The sequence below is a fragment of the Phlebotomus papatasi genome, chromosome 3 (assembly GCF_024763615.1).
Source record: "Phlebotomus papatasi isolate M1 chromosome 3, Ppap_2.1, whole genome shotgun sequence".
NCBI classification, from domain to species: domain Eukaryota; kingdom Metazoa; phylum Arthropoda; class Insecta; order Diptera; family Psychodidae; genus Phlebotomus; species Phlebotomus papatasi.
In genome coordinates, this window is record NC_077224.1 from 19,683,325 (window position 1) to 19,709,963 (window position 26,639).

Below are 26,639 nucleotides of genomic sequence, written 5' to 3' on the forward strand. Positions count from 1 at the left end.
TCGATGTTATTGTGGCAGTGGGACATATCAGAGACACTGTAGAATGAGTGGAACTTGTCTCGGACAATGACAGGGTACGAATATAATATATTTTTAAATGAAAAATATAATACAAATCGGACTCAGATTTTTGTCAGACTAGTATCATGGAAATGTGTTATAGCTCCGATTTTGTTCCGGCCGGGCATTTACTATTTTTGTGCTTCTAATTCCACCCTATCAGATTTTTTTTTGTTCCATCAAAAATCTTGATACATATATTTTGCGTCACCTTGTAACCTTCATAGACAGTAACATTTTTTTTCCAATTATTCACCGAACGCGCTTCGATTAGGGATCGAAGCAAGGGCCTAGGCTTACAACCTTGCAACAATAATTCCAGAAATTCTGACATGAAACTTTAACAAATCAAAAATAATGGATCTCATTGTCTTATTTGGATGATAGAGGTTACTTCTTAAAAATTTAGGCTATATTCAATCTAACCTATAAAAAAACCAATGCATACATACTAGGGTAAAGTGATACAAGTTGGACATAGTGTTACAAGTTGGACAATTTCCCGGTACAAGTTGGACAGGGATGTTTTTTGATAAATACAGTACTATTTTTTTTAAGCACAGGGAACCAAATTATAAAACTAAAACGTTAAAAAATATACAAATAAAAATGAAGTAATAAATTTATCAAGAAAAAAAGCCCTGTCCAACTTGTAACATTGTCCAACTTGTTCCATGGTCTAACTTGTATCACTTTATATATTGTGAGTCATAATTTTTCAACTTTGATATTTTATAGTCTCTAAATTGTAATGAAAACAATTCTAGCATAAGAAACATGATAATTCTTGGGAATTTAAATATTTAAAATACTTGTAGGGTAATTGCTAAATTTTCAATGTGTACGTTCTCTATTTTTGTAGTTAGGTTATACTTAACTAAGTACTTAACCTCAAATTTGATAATAATCTACTTAACCGTGCTATCACACTAGGATTTTTTCAATTTGTAAATTCAATTTAATTTTCAGATGAATTGTTCCAATGCGTTATTTTGCATTAGAAATAATTTGAATTGATAGATTTTCGCTCATTTATTGATACAAACTAATACTTGGCCCACCAAAACATGTTTAAACATGCTAAAATAGCATAAATGTGGTTGCTCAATTAAATTTGAATTCAGCAAATTAAAATGTTAAATTTGCTCATTAATTTCAATTTTATTGCAGTTAAACGAGTAGCCTTTTGAACGAAATTGATCTTATTAAATTTATTCACTCCCAATTTATTTGTGGCCAAAAAAATAATGATAAGTATATAATGATTTAGTGATAAACTTGTACGCGAGTGAAGCTACAGTATCGAGAGTAATTTGCTGAGTTCCTCCAAATCAATTCGAAGGAAATTGTTGTGTCAAGAAATCGCAGTTGGGATGACTTCATACAGATTTTCAACAAGATTGTAGAGAGTCTCTTCATGAGCCCCCTTGCCTACAACACTTTCTTCTGGCTTTGGGGATTCTTTTGCATAACAGATAAGTGACTTAAAAGACATTTTAAGTACCATCACACATTTTCCGGAGTCATTCACAATCAAAAATCTCGCAGCACTATAAAAAATCGAGCAAATTTCTTGCAAAATGTGTCTTGGCTGTGAGAATTTTCAAGTAAATTCTAGAAATCTTATAATGCTCTATTGGCTCAATTGAATTTAAAATGAAATTGTGAAAATCCTAGTGTAATAGCGCCGTAAGGTCTCTATACATTGCGGAATGAATTTCACCAAAAATTGCATTTTTGACGAAGAATATCAGGTAAATTTTGTTTTTTTTCTGGTTTTCAAAAGGCGTCAAAACTTGAGAATTTCTTATCAATAATATCAACTGTCGATTCTGAAAAAATGAAATGTTAGCTGCACTTTTCGTAACTTATATAAATATTTATCAACAGTCACATTCTTTTAAAAATGGTACAATAAATGGTCTAATAATGTTTAGAAGTCCATTATTTACTAAATCTATCAGATACAGATAGATCGATAATATCGATCTGATAGTATCAAAAACTCGATGAGTTTTGATGAATTTTAGGGCTTTTCGTTACGTTATTGTTCGATTTTCACGAACAGAATTCATTCGGTCAGTCGTTTTTTTTTCTGTTGATAATAGTTGCTATGTGACAAAGAGAAAGACAAATTAGTCGACATTCGTCTAGAGCTAGCCCCATAGCAAAATTCCGCGGAAATTCCAATGGAAAACTAGCGTCCATATTGCAATAATCCGCGGAATTTGACGCTAAAATTCCAGGAGATCTTCCATGGAATTTGGAGTCGGAAATTCCATTGGAATCATAGCTCTCTATGGAATTTCAAGTACGATCCACTGGAAGTCCAGCGTTAAATTCCAAGGAGCTTCGCGGAACATTTATATGGACAATCACTATCTTTCCATAGGGTTTTCCATTGTTTTTTCCACTTTTTTCTTGAATGTCAAACAAATAAAATGGTTGTGACAACCAGTAAACAAGAACCGTTGGAAACCGAGCAAACGTCAAATGAAAATTGCACGTCAATGGTCAAAACCCTACGTGGACAAATTTATTTTGACGTTTACTCTGTTTTAAACGGTTCTTGCTCACCCCTGAGCTAGATTGTCGACCGACATGGTGTAGTGTTGCCCAATGCAATTCGAGTAATCGATTTGACACATTGGAAATTTTGTACGTTGCGCCGCCATATTTGTACACTCCTAGTCTTCAGTACTTTAAATGAGTTTTCAATTCTTATTCCAATTGATTACACTTGCGGATTGTGGTAAAAATCTATTTCATACACTACCTACACATCTGTAAACAATGCAATAAACAACCGCAAAGAGACACCTTCCTGTTTGAAAGTGCTGAAGAATTTCCACTCACAGCAGATTCCAATCATACTGTGGCGAATTGATTAAATCACACACAATACTGAAAATGAAGGAAAAAGAAACGATGCCATCTCTTATATAATGAGTTCAACAAACGTCGCCAAATCACCCAAAAAGAGAATTGCTGAGTGAAACTGAATTAATAAATTTTCTGGTCAACAAAATTAATGTTGATCTTTTGGTTAAAATTGCCGCATCTTGCTCGTCTTTGGAATTATTGGTGAATAAAATTGAAATGGTCATTTTCTCTGGCGATATGCGCAAAAAAAATCAAAGAGAGGCAGGAATAAATATGATCATCTCGAGGAAATAGTTTTTTTTTTTGTATAATAGAGGTGACTTTGTTGGTGGCATTTTACTAGGGGGGATTATTTATTACCATAGTCACTCGAAAATGCAGCATCTGGTGAGAGAGAGAAAATCTTCCTGTTTTTCATGCTGCTACTACAGCAACTCGTACGAAATAACATGCAATGTTGGGCGCTAAAAAAGGTTTTGGAGTAGGGGAAGGCTTTGAAGCTTCGCACATACTTTGGCTTCGAGCACTTCATATTTTCCCATTTTTCTTTAGTTCCTGAACACATTTCCAGAAAAATCCGGACAGATTAATTGAGGGAAGTGTAGGAAAAATATGAAGTATTTGAAGCCAGAGTGTGTGCGAAGCTTCAAAGCGTCCCCCTATAAAATGGTTAGTGCGTCAATTGATTTAGTATTTGCAACCGTTTGAGAACACTATTGGCATTTCTTGTGCAATTTTCTTTATATTATATATTGTTTGTCTCTCCCACCAAATTGCCCATTGTATTCATGCAAACTCCTTCACAAATTATTTCCACTGATTTGCATTAATTTAAATTGTCTTTAGAACACACAAGAAGTGCAATTTGCAAACAAATACAAACTGTTTGCACAATTTTTCAACGGTTTTTTTATCTCCATAACTAATGTTTTGTCGTCTAACATTCAAGTGGACGCAATAAAAGAAATGGTGACATTTGTTTTTGCAATGAAAAGTTCTTAAGCTGCAAAAGATGTAATATTATAGCAATATTTTCTTGCAAAATAAAATCAGGGAGAAAAGCTAAATATTGTTACTCAGTTATATTCTCTTTGGTGTATTAAGAGGAAGTTCAACAAAGTGAGGAAAACCACTTTAATCATTTTATGCGGTAAATTTACGGTCATCCCAAGATTATATGCCAGCAGTGAAGAATCTCAAGATGAGAATTTCAGTCACTTTAATTGCTTCCCAAGCTCGCAAAATTCAATTTACATTCTAAAATGTTCCGTGTCGAGGGGAAATTGATGCATTTCACCGGGTTACAGTCTTTTCGCGGTATTTGCACGTTGGTTCGTGGCGTTCGTGGCGTCTCAAGAGGGATTTTCCTGAGTCTCGAGGAAATGAGGCAAAATTAAATGAATTTTTTGGTGAAGGTCTCCTCTAAAAATATCAGATGAAAAGACTACAATCGCGATTTTTAAGTGTTGACAAGCAACTACAGGGTGTAGCATTCAAAATGACGAGAAAACTGCTTTGGCAGAGCATTCCGAGGAGTTCGGAACATGCATTATTGGGGTTATCAATCTCATGCTCCATGGAATCAAGTGCAGTGAAACTCACTGGATGCAATTCTAATACCTTTAAAGCCAGAAAAATTCCTGGTGACCCAAAGGGGATTCGAACCCGGGACAGTTGCATCATAGAGCGAGTGCTCCACCACTTATTGATTTGACCCATTGAGTGCCCTAAAACATCTTACGTTGCTTCGCATGATTTATTAAAAAAAAAAAATATTTACCAAATTTGTTTTTTAAGAAAGTCATATTTGAATAAGGAGTCTCATAGTGCAATTGGTAAAAGCGTTCGGTTCTTGATCAATGCGACTTCTGGCTCAACGGTTACAGTTGTGAGTTCGATTGCCGCCCAGTACAAAGATTGAAGCATTTCAAAGGAACTTTTTAAAGACACATTGAAAACTGAACGATGTACAAAATGGCCAGAATGGCCCGGTATTTAACAATATTTTAATAATAAAAAAAAATAACAATATTTTAATGATAGCGTCTGCCGCCGTCTTAGTGTTCATAATAAACCTCCCGACTAAAAAAAATGGAAAAGATCTTTCCTTAATTGCATGAGCCTATTTGCATCGCTGCTATTCTTTTTTCTACTCTATTGTAATATTATTAGGGTGAAAGAAACGTCTATTGACACTTTAAGAACTCGTGTCAGCATCTATTGACACCCTACTCTGTACCATTTGGGATACGAAATTTGAACATCTCTGTTTATAGTGAAAGATATATTATAGAAAAAACGTTATATTTCTTGTATTTTACTAGTTACACTAAATAATTTTCAACATTTTGACCAAAGTGTCAATAGGGGTTCCCTGTCGAACAGACGTTCCTCCGACCCTATTTATTAAATTTCAACAGATAAATTTAATTTAATACGGAAACTACTGTTCTTTGAAGTTTTGAAATGAGTTCTAAAATAACAATAAATACAAGGAGTTCGGTTTTGAACGAATTTCTCGGGACTGAAAAAAGCCCGCTAATTCATAACAATGACACAGAAAAATTGTATACTTACAGGAGATATCTTTGTAATAAGTTACATAAACGCCGTTATGTATGCAAAACATTTTCGGCACCAATTTTTCGGCCTATTTTCAGCGTCAATGGTTCATAAGAAATGTATTTCAAATTAAGCGCATGAAAAATTTCTAGGGACATTTTAAAAATTACTTTTTAAATGAGCTTCCTATAGTAGGCAATTCATATCAAATTCTTTCAATTCGTTTTCTTTAAGTCTCGAGCTTGTTATGAATTTCCATCTCAAACCACACGGAGCGGACACAACGCCAGTTATTTCATGGTGCATATGTGTTGCTCACATGAATTATACGCATAAATATAAAATACTTTGATACACAACACTCAATTCATTTAGAGCAGAGTGAAGTATTTCCTAGGCAGTGTATGTATAAAAGAAGGCTATCAACAATATTGTGAAGTCGTTTAGTGGTCTAACCATTTGGTCAACCATTAGTATAGAGTGGGAACTCAATACTCACAGTGGCAGCTCAGTTCTGTTAGTAGCACAAAAATTTAGAATGATACTATTCTAATGAATGATTACACTCAGAAAAATCAACGAGCAAAACTTACTCGAATAGATGTTAACTTTTACTTCTAATTACGTGTAATATTCGGAAGAGTTGTTTTAACTTTTTTGTCCTAAAATTTACACGACAAAAAGAGTATAAATAACTCATTTAAAGAGTTAAAATAACTTATTGAAAATAATATCCGACGAGTTGATATGCTAATAATGGAAACCGGTGAGCGTCGGGGAAAGAAGGATCAGCTTACAAAATTTTAGATTTTTCTCAAAGCTTTCGGCTCATTAGTTTTAATTTATTGTTTATATACAGTAGACTCTCTCAATCGGGCATATGGGGCAAAATGTCATTCAAATTATCGACAGATTTGGGCGTCAAAGTCTTTGTAAATCCCTCAAAAAGCGCTCAATTATAAAGAATCACGATAAAATAAGAAAAACTACAGCGAATTTGAGAAAATTTTCCTTCAAATTCAAGCGTGAAAATTGCCAACCAAATTATTCGTCCAATTGAAAAAGAGCCGATTGAGCGAGAGTCTACTGTAGACTTCAACTTGGATACAATACCACAGAATTCTAAGTCTGATTCTAAGCTCCTCTAGGCTTTAGTTTTATTACCATATAGAGCGATCTCAATTTAAAGGTGAGCAGTTTAAAGTTACTCTTCTTCTCTACGTTCCCTACAGATTGCCCTTGTTATTCAAATCAAAGGCATATATTTTGTCCTCCCAAAGTATATGCTTAAGTGTAAAAATCACACCTAAGTGTATATCCTGGAATTTTTGAACCAAAACAGATGTTTGGTCCTGCGAAGGACGCAAAAACGAATTGTGGAGGTAGGGAGGGGGGTCTGTCTTGAATTATTCACTACCCCTAGGCATTTATTAGGCATAGGGTAAGTATGCCAAATTCCGGCCAGCTTGCAATTTCGGCCACCTTTTTTATTCCTCGAATTTCCATGAATTTTTAGTTTTTACATACTCTAGAGATGATACAATGCAAAAGAATAACACAAAATGTAGCTTCGACAAACGAGATGACGTGAAAAAGGCATTGGAAGAATTCCTGAAGGGCAAGGAACTATGAGAATGAAGGTGGGCGAAATAGGACACCAAAGCTATGTCATATGTCTACATTTTTATTCATTTTAAAATGTATTAAGAATTATTATGGAGTAAATAAAGACGATAAACTGTCTACAAGGTTCTAAGAAACACTCCTTAAGTAGAAGGAATAAAAAAATCAATTTCTATTAAAGATATTACATTTCAAACTTGAGACTTTGGCGCTTGCATGCAACTATGCCGAAATTTGGCACACTTACCCTGTTCGTCACAATATTATCTTTTAGGGGGTATTAGGGATTCTATTTAGCCTTATGAAAAGTTATATTTACTTCTAAAGGCGTCTATACATTGTGAGCAATTTTCGTCAAAAATTGCGTTTTTGACAGAAATTTGACATTTTCCCCTACAAAGCTGCAGGGAATTTCCTTCAAAAAAGCAATTTTTGACAAAAATTTCTCCCAATGTGTAGAGGCCATAAAATGTTCTAACTTTTATGATGAAAATAACAATTCTGCTCTAGTTTTTCTCACTCCAAATTGAAATTTTAAGGAGTGTTTTTCATAATTCTTACTTATTTTTCTTTCTAAAAATCAAAATGGAATATGATAATTTTTATTGACTGTTGATCCTGAAAAGGGGCGTGGCCTAAAATTGTGCAAGTCCAAGGCTAAGATGTAAGGAAAACAGTTGTATATCCACAAAAGAAAAATTATAAATGAAGATAACTTGCAATGAAGCAAAGAAAATAATGTCACGTATTAGATTGTTTTGAAAAGTTTTTGGTTTGAATGTAACTGCAACACCCTGTTGTGTATTTCCGTGAGAAAGGGGAGTAGGCAAGAAAATGAGAAAATTGATGAGAAAATGAGGGAGACAAACTAGTGTGTTATGCTTGAGGAAACTCGACAAAGTTGATGGCGTCTTCCAGCTAATATTCTGTTCAGTGAGCGTGCTAAGAATTGTATTTTTGATCATGACTCGCTAATGTTAAGAATAATATGCTGAAGAGATAGAGGAGAAAGAACACTTTACTGTTTTCAAATCTTCCGCAACAGAATTGTTAATTGTTTTCTGTTGGGGTTTCTTTTGTCTAAGGTTCTTTTTTTTAAGAATGGAAAATTCTTCCTGGATGACTTCTTTTCAATTCTATTGAGTATGTTTTTTTTGTTGTGGTTTGTGTCTCTGCAGTATTAACATGTCCCTTCCTGGGCTGCCGCCTTTACCAAAGAGTCTGAGTGGATTTGATTTAACGGCCGCTCAGCAGCGTCTCTACCAAAATGATTGCCTAGGTGGTGGACTTAAGACCACCACAGCATCAACAAGGGGCACTCCAACGACAGCAACATCAACACCAAACAGCAACAACCCATCATCAGCTGAAGATTCAGCTACCGCCTCCGCCCAACTCCAGGAAATTTCACCGTTGGACAGTAGAAAGTCCAAATTGGACACACAATTGGATATTTTGCGGAGAGAAATGGTGAGTTCTTCTTCTTTTTTATCTTTTTATTTTAATTTTTTTAATTCCTCAACCGTACTAAAAATCATCTGCATCATCTGCCATCGCCACTGGGTCTTCGGTTTCTTTTTTCTTGCTCATTTACGTAACTGCGGCAAAATGTGAACAAATTTTATGTCATTCAGCAGTTTTTGCCCACTTCTTGCACATTCCGCAGATAACGCACAGTTAAATGTGTTGGGTTTCACGGGAGGAATCTGCTGAGTGAACTCTCAAGCAATTTGTTCTTGGTGATGGATGGCCAGGAAGTGTAGATGCTTCTTTTTTTTTAAACATTCCCGAAGGACAGATCAACTTAAAAAAAAGTGTTTAAATTTAAATTTGCCTTTAGAGTTGCAAAACCAGAATTTGGTGATTTTTTTTTTTTGAGAGAGAAAAGAATTAGCGATTTGGTGATGTAATTTATTTAGTGGAGATACGCAAATAGCACTTCATGGTCAAAGTGTTACGAGCTTGAGCTAGATTTTTATGGAAATTTACTAATTGGAAAAGTATTTGGAATTTCATTAAGTTAGATTTCTAAACTCAGAGAAATTTTTGGGAGAATATTTAAATGAGATTTGAAATATTTTGCAATTTTTTCAAAGAGAAAATCTTGATTTAAGATAAAGGATTGGGACATTACTTCAATAAAGATATAAAATTTTGTCAGAAGAAATCGTTTGAAAATTTTCTATCCTTGTTTCAAAATATGGTACTCACTTTGACAAAATGTTTGGTATCTATTTATGAGCGATATATCAAGATTATTTCAAGGTTATAATGGTTAAATTTGGGTTATTTTAAGGTTATGATGGATATGTTTGGGTTATTTCAAGGTTACGATGGATATATTTGGGTTATTTTTAAAGTTATACCGGATATATCAGGATATTTCAATATTATGATGAATATTTTAAGGTTATGAAGATTATTGACGATTATTTCAGGGTTATTTTTCAAAGTTATGAAGGATGCTTTTAGGTTGTGCTGGATATATTTGCGTTATGTCAAGATTATGAAGGTTATGAAGAATATTTCAAGTTTATGAATAATATTTAAGGATTATAAAGGGAATTTTAAGGTTTCAATAGATATATCAGGGTTATTTCAAGATTATGAAAAATATATCAAGATTTTTCGATTTTATGAAGGATATTTTGGGATTATAATGGATAAATTTAAGTTATTTCAAAGCCATAAAGGATATTTTTAATATCAAGGTAATTTCAGAGTTATGAAGGATATCTTAAGGTCATGATGGATATATCTGGGTTATTTCAAGGTTATGAAAGATATATCACGTTTTTTAAAAGTTACAAAAGGCATTTCAGGGTTATTTCAAAATTTTTCATTACTTCAAGATTTTGTTTCTTATTCCGGCTCCTAATATAAGTTAAAGTTTCTCTTAGATTTTTTGTGAAATTTAACAGATATTTTCGATTTCATATCAACTTGCTAGAATATAAGTCGAATAAGTCGATTTTTTCGCTTTTCAGGTACTTTTTGACACCTTCTACCTTCCCTATGAATACTATATAGGAAAGATTATTATTCCCAAAGTTGTAAAAGTTTTAAATCTTAGAAATCCTATACTCTGCATGTAAAATCGCTAGTTGAAATCGATTTCCTGTAAAGTAGGCCATTCGCGACTTATTCATTTTGCATTCTGAGCCGTCGATATAAACACTTGCTTAAATCGAATATTTCAAGGTCATTTGATGTACCAGTTTCAGGAAACAAAAGAGCACGTGTTACTAAGAAAATGTTAGTTCACTACATGATTTAGAATTGTTCTTCTTATAGGAATAGCAACTAATTTTGAAAAATAAAACGATCTATTTTGTATTTTTCATCATTAAAAAAAACAATGAATTTTTTGCTTTAGAATCCAGGTAAATTAATGCAGTTCAATAATTTATATTTCACTAATTGATAGATTTATTAGAAAGACATTGCATAAACGAGCAGTAAAAAGTAAAATTTGGTTAGCAAAAAATTAAAAAAAGGAGTAGTGAAAAAAATGTGCAATAAAAGTGAAAAAGACAATAATAAATAAATACAGCAGAATTTGATCAAAAATGGTCAGTACAATTTAAAAAAAGGAGTAGAAAAATAAAAAAACTCGGTCAGCAAAAAATTAAAAATGGGTAGTAAAAAAAATAAAAAATAAGCAGTAAAAAAATAAAAAAAACAGTAAAAATAAAAAAATAGCAACATTTTATCAAAAACGGTCTGTAAAAAATTGAAAATGAGTAGTAAAAGGTGAAAATAGAGCAGTAAAAAATAAAACTGGCAATAAAATAATTAAAGTAGGTACAGTGTCCACCTTGTTATTCGTATGATTCAAAAACAAAATGACAGATATCAGCTTCGTTTGTTCAACACTTCGAAAATAACAATGTTTTTTTTTGTAGAATTATAATGAAAGTTTTAAAAAAGATTCAAAAGACATAATAAGAATTCTATGCTATATAACTTCATTTATTAAACAAAAACATCACAGGATAATTCATTTTCATTGCTATAACTTCAAAATTATTTTAAATGTAACCGTCGAGAACTCATCCAGATTAGGCCGATCCGGATTAGAGACCGGGCACTGTAGTAAAATATTTTTAAAAAAAAACGAGCAGTAAAACATTCAGTTTGATAAATAAAATATTAAAGAGGGATTAATAAAATTAAAAATCGTTTAGTAAATTTTACAATTCTGTTTCCCTCAACTTACTCAAAAACTAACTAAAAACGTAAAAGAAACTTTAAATTTCCATTTAAATCTCTTGAATATTTAAACAAATTGTAGAAATTTTGGGAATATTCATGAAATTTTCCAAATTCATCAAATCAATGTGTTTTGGGTAGGTAAATTATTATTAACCACATTTTAGTTTTTCTTTGATCAAATTGAATATTTTTGCTACTAATTTTAATTTTTTTACTGACCCTCTTTAACTGATTATTTTAATTATTATTTGACCGAATTTTACATTTTTACGGTTAGTTTTTTTTTCTATAAGGCCTATTTTTGTCGATTTGGTTTGATTTATTAAGTCCAAATCACAATATTTCCATTCTTCATGTAAATGCCACTGAAAATTCAAGAATTTCAACTTAATTTAGTCAGAGTTTCCGAAGGGGGCGTGGCCTAAAGATTTATTTGTTAATTTATGCCCTTTTCATATAGAATAGAGCAAAATGAATTGCAAAAATATTAATTATCAAATTCAATTATTCTTATATTAATTTTATGAGTTTTTTTAGACTCTGGGAAAATTATTAATTACCTAAATTGCATTTCAAGGGAAACAAATCATTTGCGTGCAATAATTTGTCCAGCTAGTGTATAAATTAATTTTTCCTCATTGAATCATTAATGCAAATGCCACAGTATTTCCTGCAGAAAATCAACAAAATTGAGAAACAAGCACATTAATCATCGGAAAGAAAGATGGTTTAAAGCAAAAAATTTTGTGCAGAGAAAATGACTTGGGAGATTATTATTGTGATAAGATGATTTGGGGAAGAGAAGCTAGTTGGCGTCTCAACTGTTAATTGATTTTCACTTTTATTCATGCTTTTATTGCTTTATAAAATGCATTAATTGCAGAGGGAGTTGAAATTTTGATTAATCAATCAAATGGCCATTAGAAATTTTTGCTGCATAAATACATCATCTTCATCAATTGGTTTGGAAGATGTTTAGCGGTGTTTTCTTTTGCAACTTTTAAACTTTTGTCCGCATACGAAATAATTTTTGCTTAATTCTTTTGTGGGAGAGTCACAGGATTAGCCTGGGCTGAAGAAGGTGATTCACTGTTGAAAAACGACTTGATCATATTAATTAAGAGAAATACTTTGGAGACTGACTCATTCTGGAGCCTGTTTTGTTATTTCTCTTTGGACTTCTTCGTATTTTTTTTTTGATTTTTTTTTGTAAATCATCCCGGTTATTTTTATGTTGAAAATATCAAGTGATTTTACAACTTTTTGACTTTGATTTCGCTTTGGGGCAAATGATCTCAGAAGCAATAATTTATTTTTCATTTTCTACAGCTATGGTCTGTGACTAATTTTTATAAATTCATACCAGATTTTCCATTGGTCTGCTCAAATGCGAGAGTTTTGCCAATCTTGTAATTTATGGATAAGGTATTGTTTATGAAGAAGTTGCACATTTGCAATCGGAAGGGCAAACTGATTATGGTACTCTCGAACTTGTTGGCGATTGAAAACTATCAAATTCGCCACATATTATCTGGCAACCCTAATCGATGAATTGTGTTTGGACAGCTACTTGACTAAAGACATGTTAAAAAATTAATTTTAGTGATGAAAAAAGGTGATTTTATCAAATATTTTGTTCCCTGATCCCTCTTATATTGTTTTCCTTCTATTCCAAAGTAAATTTGACAGATTGATACTGTTTTTGTGTCAAAGAGTTTTAACTAAGCTAACTAACTTTTAGCTAAGTTGAGAAAACGAAAGCCATTTCATGGAAAAAAAACTGCGAATAGCATTCAATTGAATTTTCTAGGAGATTGAAATCTAAAATCTGGAGATCACTTGTGGCAACCCTAAACATGCTTTCTTTGACAGTTCAGAAAAAAATACTTCATAAATTGCATTTGAACAATGAAAACTGGAAAATCTTATGGTAATTTGGAAATTTCTGCTCCTGAATCACTCATAGCTCCTTTTCATATGAGAAAACTAAGGTTCAATCAGATATGAAGTCAGAAACTTAGTGATAAAATTTGACATTGACAGTTCGAAATTGGTACTGTTCTAGTAATTACTGAATTTTGAACCAAATAACGATAAGTTCAAAGGAAAAATAATTAAATAGAAAAATTATACGGACAGTACTAAATTGATTTTTTTTGGGGAATTGCACTTCGTAAATTCTGCAAATCAGTTATGGCAACCCTGATCGATGAATCGTCCTTTGACAGCTAATACGAGCTTCAGATCTAAGACTTAGCCATATGTCTTAACTGCTCTAAATTCTTATCAATCAAGATTTTTTGGGAAAAAATTAACTTAGAATTACATTATTAAGGACAAGAAGCCAATTAGATTTTGAAAAAGCAATAAAAGTGGTTTCTATTCGGGATTTTGAAATCTTAAGCAACTGGTTTAAACCTGTAGTCTGAAGACCGCTTAAAAAACATAAAAAAGCTTAAGAAATTCTATTCTAGTAACGAAAAGTTGATTATTTTATGCAGATTCTGCTACTTAACTACTTGACTATAAAATTCTAACCTAACTTCCAAAAAAAACTTGGTTGACTGAATCTGACAGCTTGAAATTAAAATAGATATTATTCGGTTATCAACTAAATTTCACTTAGGAGTTCAAAATTGTACCTCTTTAAATAGGAAAAACCTGTGAGTAGCATTAAATTGAATTTATTAGTGGGAAGTTTAATAAATTTGTAAACCCTTATGGCAACCCTAATAATCGATTAATCGTAATTTGCCTTTGATAGCTATGAAACATAAAAAAAACTCAAAAAATTGTATTTGAGTGATGAAAAGTGGATAATTTTATGCAGCTCTCAGCTACTTAGGCACTCATAGATCCTTTTTGAAGAAGGAATCGAAAATTCTTACCAAATTTTAAGGAGAAACTGATTATATTAATTTGGGCAGCTCAAAATTCATCAAAAATCGAAATTGCAATTGAGAAAATCGAAATGTCTTATATGTAGCATTCAATTGAATTATCTGGCTGGAAATAGAAATCTGTAAAACCTGCAGATGGATAATGGCAACCCCAATTGTTCTTTGACAGTCAGGAAAATTATAACAGACTAAAAAAATGTTTTTATGCAAATATTCGCTCATTGACTATTTGAAGTCAACTTAAAATAATTTTCACAACGACTTTAAATTGCAATGAAATTTTGTTTAATAATTAAAGTCGGTTGGAAAATTGACATCAGTACATGGTAGTAGACCCTCTCAAATTCTGGCATTTGGGACTGAAATGTCACCCAAATTAGGGAGAAATTCGGGCGACAAATTGTTTGAAATACTACAATTTTTTATTCATCTGCATACTAGTACTAAGTTTACATACTTATATTTATGGTAACTTTAGTGAAAACTCCTTAATAATTTAAAATCACATCATGACTAAGACAAACCATAGCATATTTGAGCATATTTGCTTCATTTGATAATAATAACCAAACTAGAAAAATGACAACAAACTTTTTTCAAATGTAACTGCTGCCCGAATTAAAAAGTAGCCGGATCTTAAAAGAACCGAATTAGCGAGAGTCTAGTGTACCACTAATCGTTTTTGACAGCTATAAAAACAAAAACACACATTAAAGAATTATAATTGAGGGACGATAACAGATTTTCCTGTAGAAAAACTTAAATGGAACCAACTTTTAAACAGAAAACTAAGTGACAATGTTTGACAGCTTGAAATTGACAGATGACACGGAAATCCACAAATGTCAAAAAGATGTGCTTTCGAGATTATATTGGAAATTTGTTCGTTTTTCAATATATCTCATAAACTAATTAATTTCATTTTTTACAAAGTGTTTTTACTGCTTTGGATTTTTTAAAGAAATAATGGTGCTATTTCAATGAAAAATGGTAAGAGGAAATATTTCTCCGGAACATTTTCTAACACTTTACTGTACTCAAGTGCTTCTGCATTATCGAATTTTCTTTGTGTCTGTTTCTACTGTGTGGTGGTTTGAGCACGACGATGATTAGGGAAAACAGTCGAGACAGGAACCAACACAAAGAAAAGTCGATAATTTTTTTTGTTCTTTAAATATTCATGTGAAACATAAAGTCTATTGAATCAATAAATCTCACGGAATTGCATATAAGAGTAAAATGGTATGGGAATAGTACAATTGCAGAGACCCAAGGTCGAGATATTAAAAAGTTTTCTTTTCCTCAATTTTCTTCATGTATCTCACACCAAATAACAGTGTTAATTTTCCCTGACGTCTGCACTGCATAAAGTGCTTGTTATATGAGGGGGCTTGGTTGAGAGAAAATTGTATTTCTTCGCAAGAATTTGCATATTTTTCCTCAATCCATGGGTGTTAGATAACGCTACAAAAAAATTCCAAAGACACGAGAAATCTTTCAGTTTCTCGTGATCTTTTTTTCTGCATCTCTATTGCAGTTGAAATAAGATGAATGGGAAAAAGAATTCTGTGTTAAAGTATGTGTTTTTTTTTATGTGCGTTGAAATTGCAAAATTTATTATATTGTAAAGAGAAGAAATAGTTCGCGGGGCGTTAGTTTGTGTCGTTTTTTTTGTGGTCTTCAATTAGAAAATGACTTTCAAGGTTGATACCGAAGAAAATCACGAGTGAATAGAGGCAAAATTTAATAATTGTTGATTATTTTCTTCATACAATTACATGGTGTATTGTTCACATTAAAAAAGTATGCGCAAGAATGACAAGATCATAAGAAAAAAGAGTCATAAAAGAATAATACCGGGTGGAGCTATTGCGGAGTATAATAATATACCCAGAATATATCCAAAAATAAAAGATATCGTTGGAGCGGTTTTCGGAATAAACCAAAATAACATGACTATTGGAGGGATAGGAGAGGCGAAAGAGGAAAAAAAAGCAACTCGAGAAAATATTGACTTAGAGGGGGGGGTCACCAAAGACCGGAAGTCGATATCTCTTATCGTTTGACCTCTAGCCCGCTTTGAAATTTTCGAAAAAATAAAAAAAGTGAATTCGAGAAATATCAAACAATTACGAGTACTTTACTGGTTCATTAACGATTGAGACCGATGCATTCGTATTGGAAATTTCAAGACCTTTCCAAAAAATCCAAATTTACGACAATTGGTTGAAAGATAGGCCCTCCAGAGGGTTAAACTCTTGGCTTCGAAAATTCGATATCGAAAATTTTTTCGGTCATATATATCCGAAAACAAAAGAGATCGTAGGAGTCGCTCTCGAAATAAACCGAAAAACATCGTTTTTAGAAGAGATGCAGGGAAGGGGCGTAACAGGAAAAAAGATCATCCGAGATAATGTCAATTTATTAGGCGGTCATCGAAGACCGGAAGTTGATATCTCTTTGCGTTAACAAACTTAACAAACTCAAAGCCAAGTAAAAAAAACCAATAAAAAGATGCAATTGAAGACGAAGATGCAAAGTGTAGAACGTACGGCCTATTCGGCATTTGTTAACCCAGTCGACGGTATAGAAGTTACTAAACCAACAAAAAAAAAGATTGCCATGTTGATAATAAAAATCTTTGTTAAATAGTTCGCAAAATACAAGAACAAATTCAATTCTAGTCGTTTAGAATAGACGAAGCAGACGAAAATGAAATCTTTAAATGTTTGAGAGGATTTAAAAACAAAAAAAGTTGCCAAATTTTCCTATTGAAATAGTTTTTTTTTCATTTTTTTTTCCAATAATTATGCCATTGTAACTAAATTAATTGTACGTTTTGGATAAATTTGGATTTTCTGGAAAGGTCTTTCACTTCGCTGAGTATTACAAGTTTAGAAGAGCAGAAGTTTTAACACGATAAGCACTTTCTGATAAAGCATCCTGTAAATAACCTCAAATTTAAAAAGACAATTGATGGAAATTTGCTTATAGAACCATTTCCTAAAATTCTGCTACATTTGAAGATACAGGATCAAAAGAAGAAATTTGATAGATAAATTGTACCAAATTAAAGCTCTTCATTACATTAGAAAAGTTAGGTTATGATACTTCATTGCTATACCTTCCAACGATTTCACATTAAAACTTAGTTTTGTTTTACTAATTTCCATAAAATAACATAAAACTCTGCAAAATTCTCTTTTCTAGAGAAAACTACTTTCACTTATTATAGGTTATTTTTTTTAAATACTAAAAAGAATGAGGTTAAGTTGTACAGAAAATCTGTTGAATGAGATCGGATTAAAAAATGTCATTACTTTCAAGGGGCATCTCTTGCAGAGCATGAATTTCCCTCACGGAAGCCAAAAGAAGCATCACCAGTCATGTTTTAACCGCAAAATCAACTTACATATCTCGAATATAACCACAAATTTGTTTGACGTCCCAAGATTCTTGTGGTTTAAAGATTCCAAAGTAGTTATGGCAATTAAACTAAATTGGGTTATTTGTCTCTTAATTGGTGAAATTTGCAGATAATTCCACACAAGAAAAGGTATTGATATTTTTGAGGTTATGTTGCAAGAAAAAACGTATTCGTTATCCTTGACATTAGCTCATTTTTCAAAGAACTGAATTCTTTAAATTCTTGAGAGAAACATTTCAACTGTTTCACTGTGTGCTGCGTGGAATTTTTTGATTAAAAAAAAATATAGTGTTGAAAGACATCGATTTGAATTTCTGTTGAACCATGGTCAGCTGTAATGATGGTTATTTTGTGTGTGAAATTAATTCACGAGATATCTTTCACTCATGAACTTTCTGCGTGAGTTAGCCTGGCGAGCAAAAGTGACAGTGAATACTAAATGATTGAGGAAATTGAATAATTTTCACAATATTTCTTGGAATCTTCTTTCATTTTGAACATAACCACAATGGCACTTATCTTTCCACTCCTTTGCCATCATGAAGCCAATTTATAAGACCAGAAATTCAAATAGGGGATTTTTTTTGCTATTACATCGCGAAAAGTCATCTAGATAGATTGGATGTTTTAATTGGGAGATCACTGGACTCAGTATTTCGTTAATTGAAAATGGTCTGGAGGTTTTTGGCGTGAATATAGGGGACTTTTTTTGTGTGGAGTTGGTTTAGAGTGAAAGATTGATTGGGGAAGATAGACTTAGCTGTATATCTTAAGATTCTTTTTACACGTGTTTGTTCTTTTTGCTGTGGAGTGTCTAGCGAAGCATTTCTCCGTGAAAATTATCAAAAAATGTTACCTGTCATTTGGCTGGATGAAAGAGTCAGAAGTAGAAGTTCTATTATTGCTCAGACTCTACAAGGAGAGGGAGATTAGTGTCTATAAACCATTGATTTTTATTCTATTTTATTTATAAATCGATGAATCCCACCTCATGACGTCGAAATATTGCAAATTTGGTAGTTTGAACAAAATGACGTCAATATAACGTCAATCTGACTATCTGTCTGTTATGAGATCTAGAAGCCCAGCGATTGGAAATTACGATCTGGGATCTTCAAATTCTAAGAGCTTCTTGTTAATTAGAATAAATAACATTAGGGCAAACTGGGGCAGAATTAGCCACGTATAGTATTAGATAGTGGTATCTTGTAGTTTGCCTTCGAAGGAATATTGAGAAAACCACTCATTATTCTAAATATATACTTCCCATACTATTCATTGATATATTTATCAACCTTATACAAATAGTTTTTGTACAAATTATACGCAATGGAAAGTTTCATTTGGTGGCTAATTCTACCCCGGTCTCCCCTACCTGGATTGCTTCCTCTGTGCTACTTGGGTATAGACCAGGTTCTACCTTGGCAATAAGTAAAATAACACGCATTTATTTCAAGAACAGTTCTAACTATTTTTGAATTTTTGGATAGGAGAAAGTGTGCCACCTTCGGACGACTGCGACTCAAGCTTCGAACTCATTTATATTCAATATGTTTTTTAATGAATTTGAACCTCTATGATATTATTCCTTAATAGCTAGAACAATGCTTCAAATTTCCTAAAAATAGCACTATGACTCTATCTGACCTGTCAGATCCATTAAAAACACAGAAAAACACGACTTGTCCAAAGGTTTAGTCGTCCAAAAGTAGTGCGTTCAAAAAACGATAAAAACAGATCCTTTTTAGTCTAAAGGTGTCTACACATTGGGAGCAATTTTCGTCAAAAATTGCGTTTTTGACAGAAATTTGACGTTTCCCCCTACAACGCTGCAGGGAATTTCCTTCAAAAAAGCAATTTTTGACAAAAATTGCTCCCAATGTGTAGAGGCCATAAGAACAAGAACATTCTTTTTGGGACATTATTCTCAAGCTTGAACGCAATTTCCTTCAAGAAAAGCTACTCAGTAACTTAAACGTTCTTGTACATTTGTCCAAATCCGTTAGAATCGTCAAAATTGCTGAAGAAACAGATCAAAGAACAGTTCCTACGTTTTTTTTTCTTCAAAAAGTCACAGTTTAAAAGTTTTTTTTTATTAATTTTCAAGAAACTAATTCTCAAAAAACTCTAGGTTCTTTCCGTTAGAGATATAAGGCTTATTCAAATTTGGCATCCTCTACTAAAATCCTAACTGCGCCCTTGCTATAGGGGGTTTATTTTTTGAGTGCTTAGTTCAAATACAATTTATTTAAAAGCTTTTAAAATCGACCGAGCTATTATCGGTAATGAAACTGAAATTGTAAATTGAATTGATAATACAAACTATGTTTCAATTGATTGAAAATTAATAAATGCCCCATAAAACGGTTAATTAATTCGTGGAGTGCTCGAATCTGTAAATTCAACGATAATACAAAGCTAGAACTCTTTGTGTTCTATTTTATTTTTTGAACGCTGTATCTGGTCTTGGACCGGTCCCCTCAAGAACCAATTTTTCTTAAGATAGGCTTGTAAAATTCTCTAAGTAAGACCTTACAGAACCAATATTCTTATAATATGCTTATAGAGCTCTTTGTTCCATTTCTGTGTCTGCTAAAGTTAAGTTGGCGCACTGTGGGTTTAAACGCTTCTACGGGAATTTTAAGACATAACTTCCCATTATAAGCCTTTTAAAGGTGCATTAAAATACTTGTCAGACTTGGTTATATAAAGCAGCAAGTTTGCTTCTTGCGCTCTTATCAAGATTTAAACTTGAAAAGGGTATTAAAGGCGCATTTCTTAACCGATTGTAACAAGTTTGGTTGCATTTGAAAGGTCTTTGAATCCTGAACTGACTTTAATTTTGATTGGCAAATAATTCTGTTTTGAGAGAGTATGATGCTTTATTTCATGAGTTGACTCTATTAGCTCAAACTCGAGCATCCAACAAAGTGTTTTTCATAGGTCACCCTTTCTTTTATTTCTCTGTGAAATTGTAATAGCGTTATATCAATTTGCATTTTTGCCTTCAACACCAAACCACTGTCTTTTGCATTGTTCCCTTGGGTTATGTTTGCTATATACCAAATGTTCATCCAACATAATGATTACTGTTGCGGAATGGGCGGGAAACTTGGAGGAGAGAGAAAGAGGTGGAATTTTTACGATAGTTCTCATCATTATGGACAATTAGTTTGGTTGGCATGATGATGACTCTTCACTAGGTACACCCCAGGTTGTGTTTTGTCTCAGTGAATTCTCAATGGTATAAACTTGTGCGTTCCAGTTGGTTGATTTTGTGAACCTCACTCCTCACTGGTCTAACTCAATGTGTCCGACCCCATGATAAAATTGTCGGCGGCATTTTTTTGCACAATAAGTGCATTTTTGCACTGGAAAATTGTATATTACATAAAAGCGCAATGTTAGATTGACATTGTTGCATGAGAGACTGATATTTTGTAATTGTTGGTCAAATGACGGAAGATGACACTGAAAATTCTCTCAAACCATAACCTTTTGTGAGAGACTTCATTTTCGATCCATAATGCAATTTTCTGCACAGAAAACACTTAGAACAGGTAAAGAGTTAAGGGAGAGAGAGAGAAAAAAACAGCGTGGAAGAATTATATTTATGATCAAGTTATAAAAGATGAGGTTATTCACTTTATATTGCATTTAATTTATTGTTGGAGTGTCTTAAAGGAGTCATTAATTAGTGGTGAATGTGCCTTTGGCGGATATACTAGCCAGCAGCACCCAAGCAAAAGGGAATCTTCCAATAGTCTTTAATTAAACCACTAAAGAAATGTTTTTTACGATGCTAAGAGTTTGCAACATTGTGGCCCATGAGTTTTTAGTGGGGATTTTTATGTTTCAATTAGTTCTGTTCTATTGGATTTATCTTGTTTGCAATTGATTTGCCCTGATTGAGCTTTTAACGGCGTGTACATAAATTGAGACTCTATCGTCTAACACCAACAGTGTTATGAGATTTGAGATAAAAAAATATAGTAAAAACTTCTTGGAAAGTTTTTCAAAACTGTCTCACTGCTGATGTTTATTCTTAAGACAATTTTTGCAAGATGGAATTGGAGGAGTATCGTGTGGAAAATCATATTCAATTGTGAGACCATATACGATGTTTCATAATTGGACGTCGAAAATTAATGCTTATAGGAGCATTCATGGGAATTGCTTTGAGCTAAAGCTTAATGAGTTCAATCTCTTGAGGGTTTTTTTTTTGCTTTTGCCCATCGTGCTCTAAACTCGCGTTTGCGGGCAAATCTTCAAGGTCTAGCTGACAAAAGAGCGTGATATTTACAAAATTAGGTGATACTCCTAATAATCTCACTATGTGTTACCATAACAAAATTTCATGTTCCCTGGTTGGTCTCAAACTTTGCAATGGTCTGTTTTAGAGCCCTCTGATCATTCGCAAATTCTGGAACTATCGCTATTAAGAGAACCTAATGACAAAAAATCTGATGAACTATAAGAGATTCGAACCCAGAACGCATTCGTTTCGCTGCTTTTGCAGGAAACTGGGGCAGCACCAAAGACGGGGTAGCACCAAACACTGCAATTTTTCAATCAGATATTCGACTTCTAAAGACAAGGCCTATAGGAATTTATAAGCACTATAGGGATGCTTGTCTACTGAAGAAACGATTGAGATAGTCCAAGTAGTTAAGGAATAAAAATTAGTGTTTGGTGCTACCCCGTGTTTGGTGGTGCCCCAGTTTCCCCTATATTGCAGAGTTGGAAGTGATACAACTCTCCGGAGTAGGATAACGTGTGGTTTTTTTTGGACAAGCTGCTTTTCGGGACATAATATGGATATTTTTCGACATCATATAAATATTTGTTTTCTTATTATTTTTAAGTGCTATATGAAACATTAAGCTCTTTCCGTATCAGATAAACATAAAATTTCTGAATTTTTATTTAATTTAAAGCGTAAAATACACATAAATTGTGAGTATCAAATTCCACTTTTTACACAACCAGTGTGGTCAATTTTGCTGATGTCAGCACAAACAGTGTTTAGTTTTTTACGATTTAAGTCATTTTAAAAGTGAAATGTAAACAAAATTTTTATGAAAGAGTAAAGTTTAGACCTTCTACTTAAAGGTAAATAATCAGGCTCAGTGAAATGTATTTGCACAATAGCGACTTTTGTCTGTCCCGAAATATCCAATTGTCCTGAAATATATACCATTCCTACTTCTTTACATTTTTTGCTATTTTGAATAAAAACTGATGCATTTTTCAACATTTTTCGGTAAAAATCTTATTCTGGATAGAATAAGGAACATAAATATTTTTATCAACAAAGAAAAAAAATAATTTGAGAAGTCAAATTCATTTAAGCTTAATTAATTTAAATTTAAATTAATTTACCTTAATTAATTTAATTAATTAAGCTGTTTGAAACTTTTAAGTGCTAAAAAGTGTCCCGAAATACCATACGTTACCCTACTGCCAAATTAAAAAAAAAACTTGTTTAGGGTTTCCAACTAACTAAGACAAATGTCTTAGTGAATAATCCTTAATTTTAGACGAACAATTTAGTGCTGACATTTTGTAAGATTACTACGCACTTTCTTTTGGTCAAAATTGTATGTTTTTAGTAAGCAACCGCATTGAATCTAATGATTTAGTCAGTGCTTATTTTCTATGATTGTTTCATCGCGTTGGAGTAGCTCAATGTGATTAATTTCCCTGGAATTCCCTAGAGGCCGTTTAAATGGGAGTCGTTGTTTCGAAGGATAAATCCCTATTTCAACATTTTCCAAGACACCTTTTAATCATTCTGAGAGCAAGAACTTGATCTAAATAAACGCCCAAAATATTTTTCCATGCAAGTCCATCACTTGAACCTTTCCAAAATTGACCTGACATTAAAAGCTTCAAATGCAACTTTTGGTTTCGCATTTCGGAAAAGATCTTTAAAGGACATCTCGATTTATTTGAAGGATACTTGGCATTAGAGGGATCTAAGACACTATAATCTTTCCACTACAAACAAAAAAGTATACAAGAGTGATAGAGGTAAGCTACGGGATAATCCTTAACGACCTGCGTGAAAAAGTCCCATGAACTTATGCAATCATCCGATATGTTAAATATATGTGTTTTTTGTGATGCTTATGCTTTCGATATACATATGACCTCATTAAGATGGAACAATTTTTCCATGGTAAGGGCGCCTTTGAGGTACAACCGCACCCCCCCCCGCATAGGTACCTAGGTACGCCACTGCCATTATCATTTAATAGCTGCTGATGTGAAGAAACGAATTGTACAAAACTATATACTCTTCTTTTTGATTACCCCGATTTTAATTATCCGATATCGATAATATTTTTTATAATGCACCTGGAAAAGTATTTTGAAAACAATGACCTCCTAAGCACACGGGTATTTTGGAAAACGAACTTAATCATGTTTACCCATTTGTCTTTTTTTCTATAAGAGTCAAACGGTAAGAGATTTTTATTGCAATTCATACACTCGAGCCCAATGCGCTCCATACCACTAATTCTTACTGTGTTATTACACTTGCCACATTAAAATTTTAATATGATTCACATTAATTGTCGCTGGTGAGAGTCCAAATGTGTAATTTGTGTGTTTGAATCATTTTATATTCAAAATTTGATCTATTTGTTGATAAAAAGGTAGACTTGGCCCGCAAAATTTGATATAAATTGATTTATAGCATTAATGCGAAAAATTAATGCGATTTTCTCTGTAATTTTTTAATGTGAAAAATATTTATGCTTTAGGTAAATTTAAACTTATTTTTGCAGGCCAAGTCCACTTCTTTCTCAATAAATAGAAAAACCCCAAATATTAAGTGACTCAAAGACACAAATAACACACTTGGACGCTCACAAGCGACAATTAATGTGAATCACATTAAAATTTTAATGTGCAAGTGTGATAACGCCGTTACGCAAATTTTCCGTTACCGTATTACCTTATCTCATACTCGGTGGTACTACGTGAAAATAATATAAAAAATCGAAGAAATAAAACAAAAATTCGGTAAACGGTGATCACAAAAAAACTGTAAGAGAAATTAATCGTACAGTTTTTTTGTGCTCACCGTTTATCGCATTTTGGTTTTATTTATTCAATTTTCTTATATTATTTTCACCTAGTGCCACCGAGTATGAGATAAGGTAATACGGTAACAGAAAATTTGCGTAAGGACTGCAATGAAAGTGCGTAAATTAACAAAATACGGTGAAGCTACGACGAGCATTTTATTGTCAATGTGATTCTGTCCTTAAACCGAAAAACGGCTTAATGTAATTAATCAAAATAATAATCAGATTACATTTCCATCAGTTTTTGTCTAATGCGTCTCCCAGTGTAAGCCAAGAAACGGCTTACTTAGTGGGAAACCGATGGGAATTTAGTCAAATTATTATTTTGATTGTAATTACGTTAAGCCGTCTCTCGGCTTAAGTCGTAACTCTGTCTAGGGCGTAAGATTCTTAATTTGAAGTAACTACAAGTAGTAACACAATTTTGTCAAATTTCCCTGAATTTCCTCCAAAACGAATCTTCCGTATTAATAAGCTTGTTTCCATTTATTTTTGTCGCCATGGAAAATATTTAGAAGAAACACAAATTCGCAATGTTTCTCACCCAAAATTTGCTTAAGATAAACAGAATAAAATATTGGCAAATTTTATTTAAATAAACCAGTCAAATTTCGAGGTTCGTCTTGTGGTGAGACGATCTCGAAAAAAAGGTGCAAAAAGAACGAAAGCCGTTAATAAAATGATTTCTTGGGTGTGATCGATTGAGGTGGCTTCTTTTTCCTCTCACCTGAACTGTATATATGGGGTCAGTCATAATGCTGAATTGATTGACACATTTTTATGCTGTATATTAGCTTTAGAGAGGAATGAGATAGAGAAAGACAAGAGACTTGTCTCTACCTGATGGCTATTTCTTCATCTATTTTTGTCTATCTTCATAAGAGCCAACACAAAACACCTTTCTTGCAAGAATGTCAGACCTAGAGACATATAGTCATGAGAAAAATATACCGTAAAGTCTCATTTAATTATGTCGCGCAGTTGGTATTTTAAATAAATGCTAATTACTTTTTGCATTTTATTCATGCTGTAGTATTCTTTATTGTGAATTTTTGTACACGTGTCTCACGTGGGATAATTAATTAAAAATGCATTTTTTTTATTAAAAGCCATCACGCTATTACTAATTTTGCTTAGTTTCTTGTGAGATTTATAATGCTAAATGTTGCAGAAAATGCAGGGAAGCTTTTTTTATTGGGTCTCCCTCTTAAAAGGAGTGTCGACACTTTTTTTTTTAATGTGAATTGCACAAAAGCAGGTGAATAGAAGTTTAATATTTCACCTGTTACTTATTTGCTAAGGCATTAAAGAGGCAAAAAAGCCAGGTAAAATGTCAAGTGAAGCACCTAGAGAAAATCACACCTACAGATTTGGAAAAAAGACACTTTTTATGCACTTTCAAAGCTTTATTTAAAAAAAGCAGCATTTGATTTGGAAAAATGTTTTTTTTTGTAGAAGGGAACATGTCAAAAGTCTAATTGAAATAATTAGCATTCAATGATAATTTTTATTTCCACTTTGACCTTAATAACTCACTGGGAGGGAAGTCTTTTGAATGGCAGAAGAGCTCATAATGTTTAGAAAAAAAAATAAAAGGAAGGTAATAGAAAACGTTTTGGACAAATTACATGATGGTTGGCTTTTTAATGTGTGTGGTGACGTGATTTATTTAGTTTGAGGGACTTACATGAAATTTACAGAAAAAAAGAGTCTGTCGATTTTTCAATCATGCTGAGAGCACCAAAAAAAACAACCATTTCAGCCAATCTTAACCCATTCGAAACACATAAAAAAACCTCCAGTTTTGTCTTATTAATATTTTTTTGGTTAAACTTTTAATATAGTTTATGGTTTTATTAAATTGTAATTGCT

General features: G+C 32.7%; 1 protein-coding gene across 1 annotated transcript in view; it reads left to right on the plus strand.

The window, feature by feature from the left end:
• Positions 1–26,639, plus strand: part of LOC129806836 (uncharacterized) — a 64,039-nt gene that overhangs the window by 3,717 nt on the left and 33,683 nt on the right. Inside the window, exon 2 of the mRNA XM_055855624.1 lies at positions 8,307–8,598. Coding sequence (XP_055711599.1) covers positions 8,307–8,598 — 292 coding nt within the window. The remainder of the gene's footprint in view (positions 1–8,306; positions 8,599–26,639) is intronic.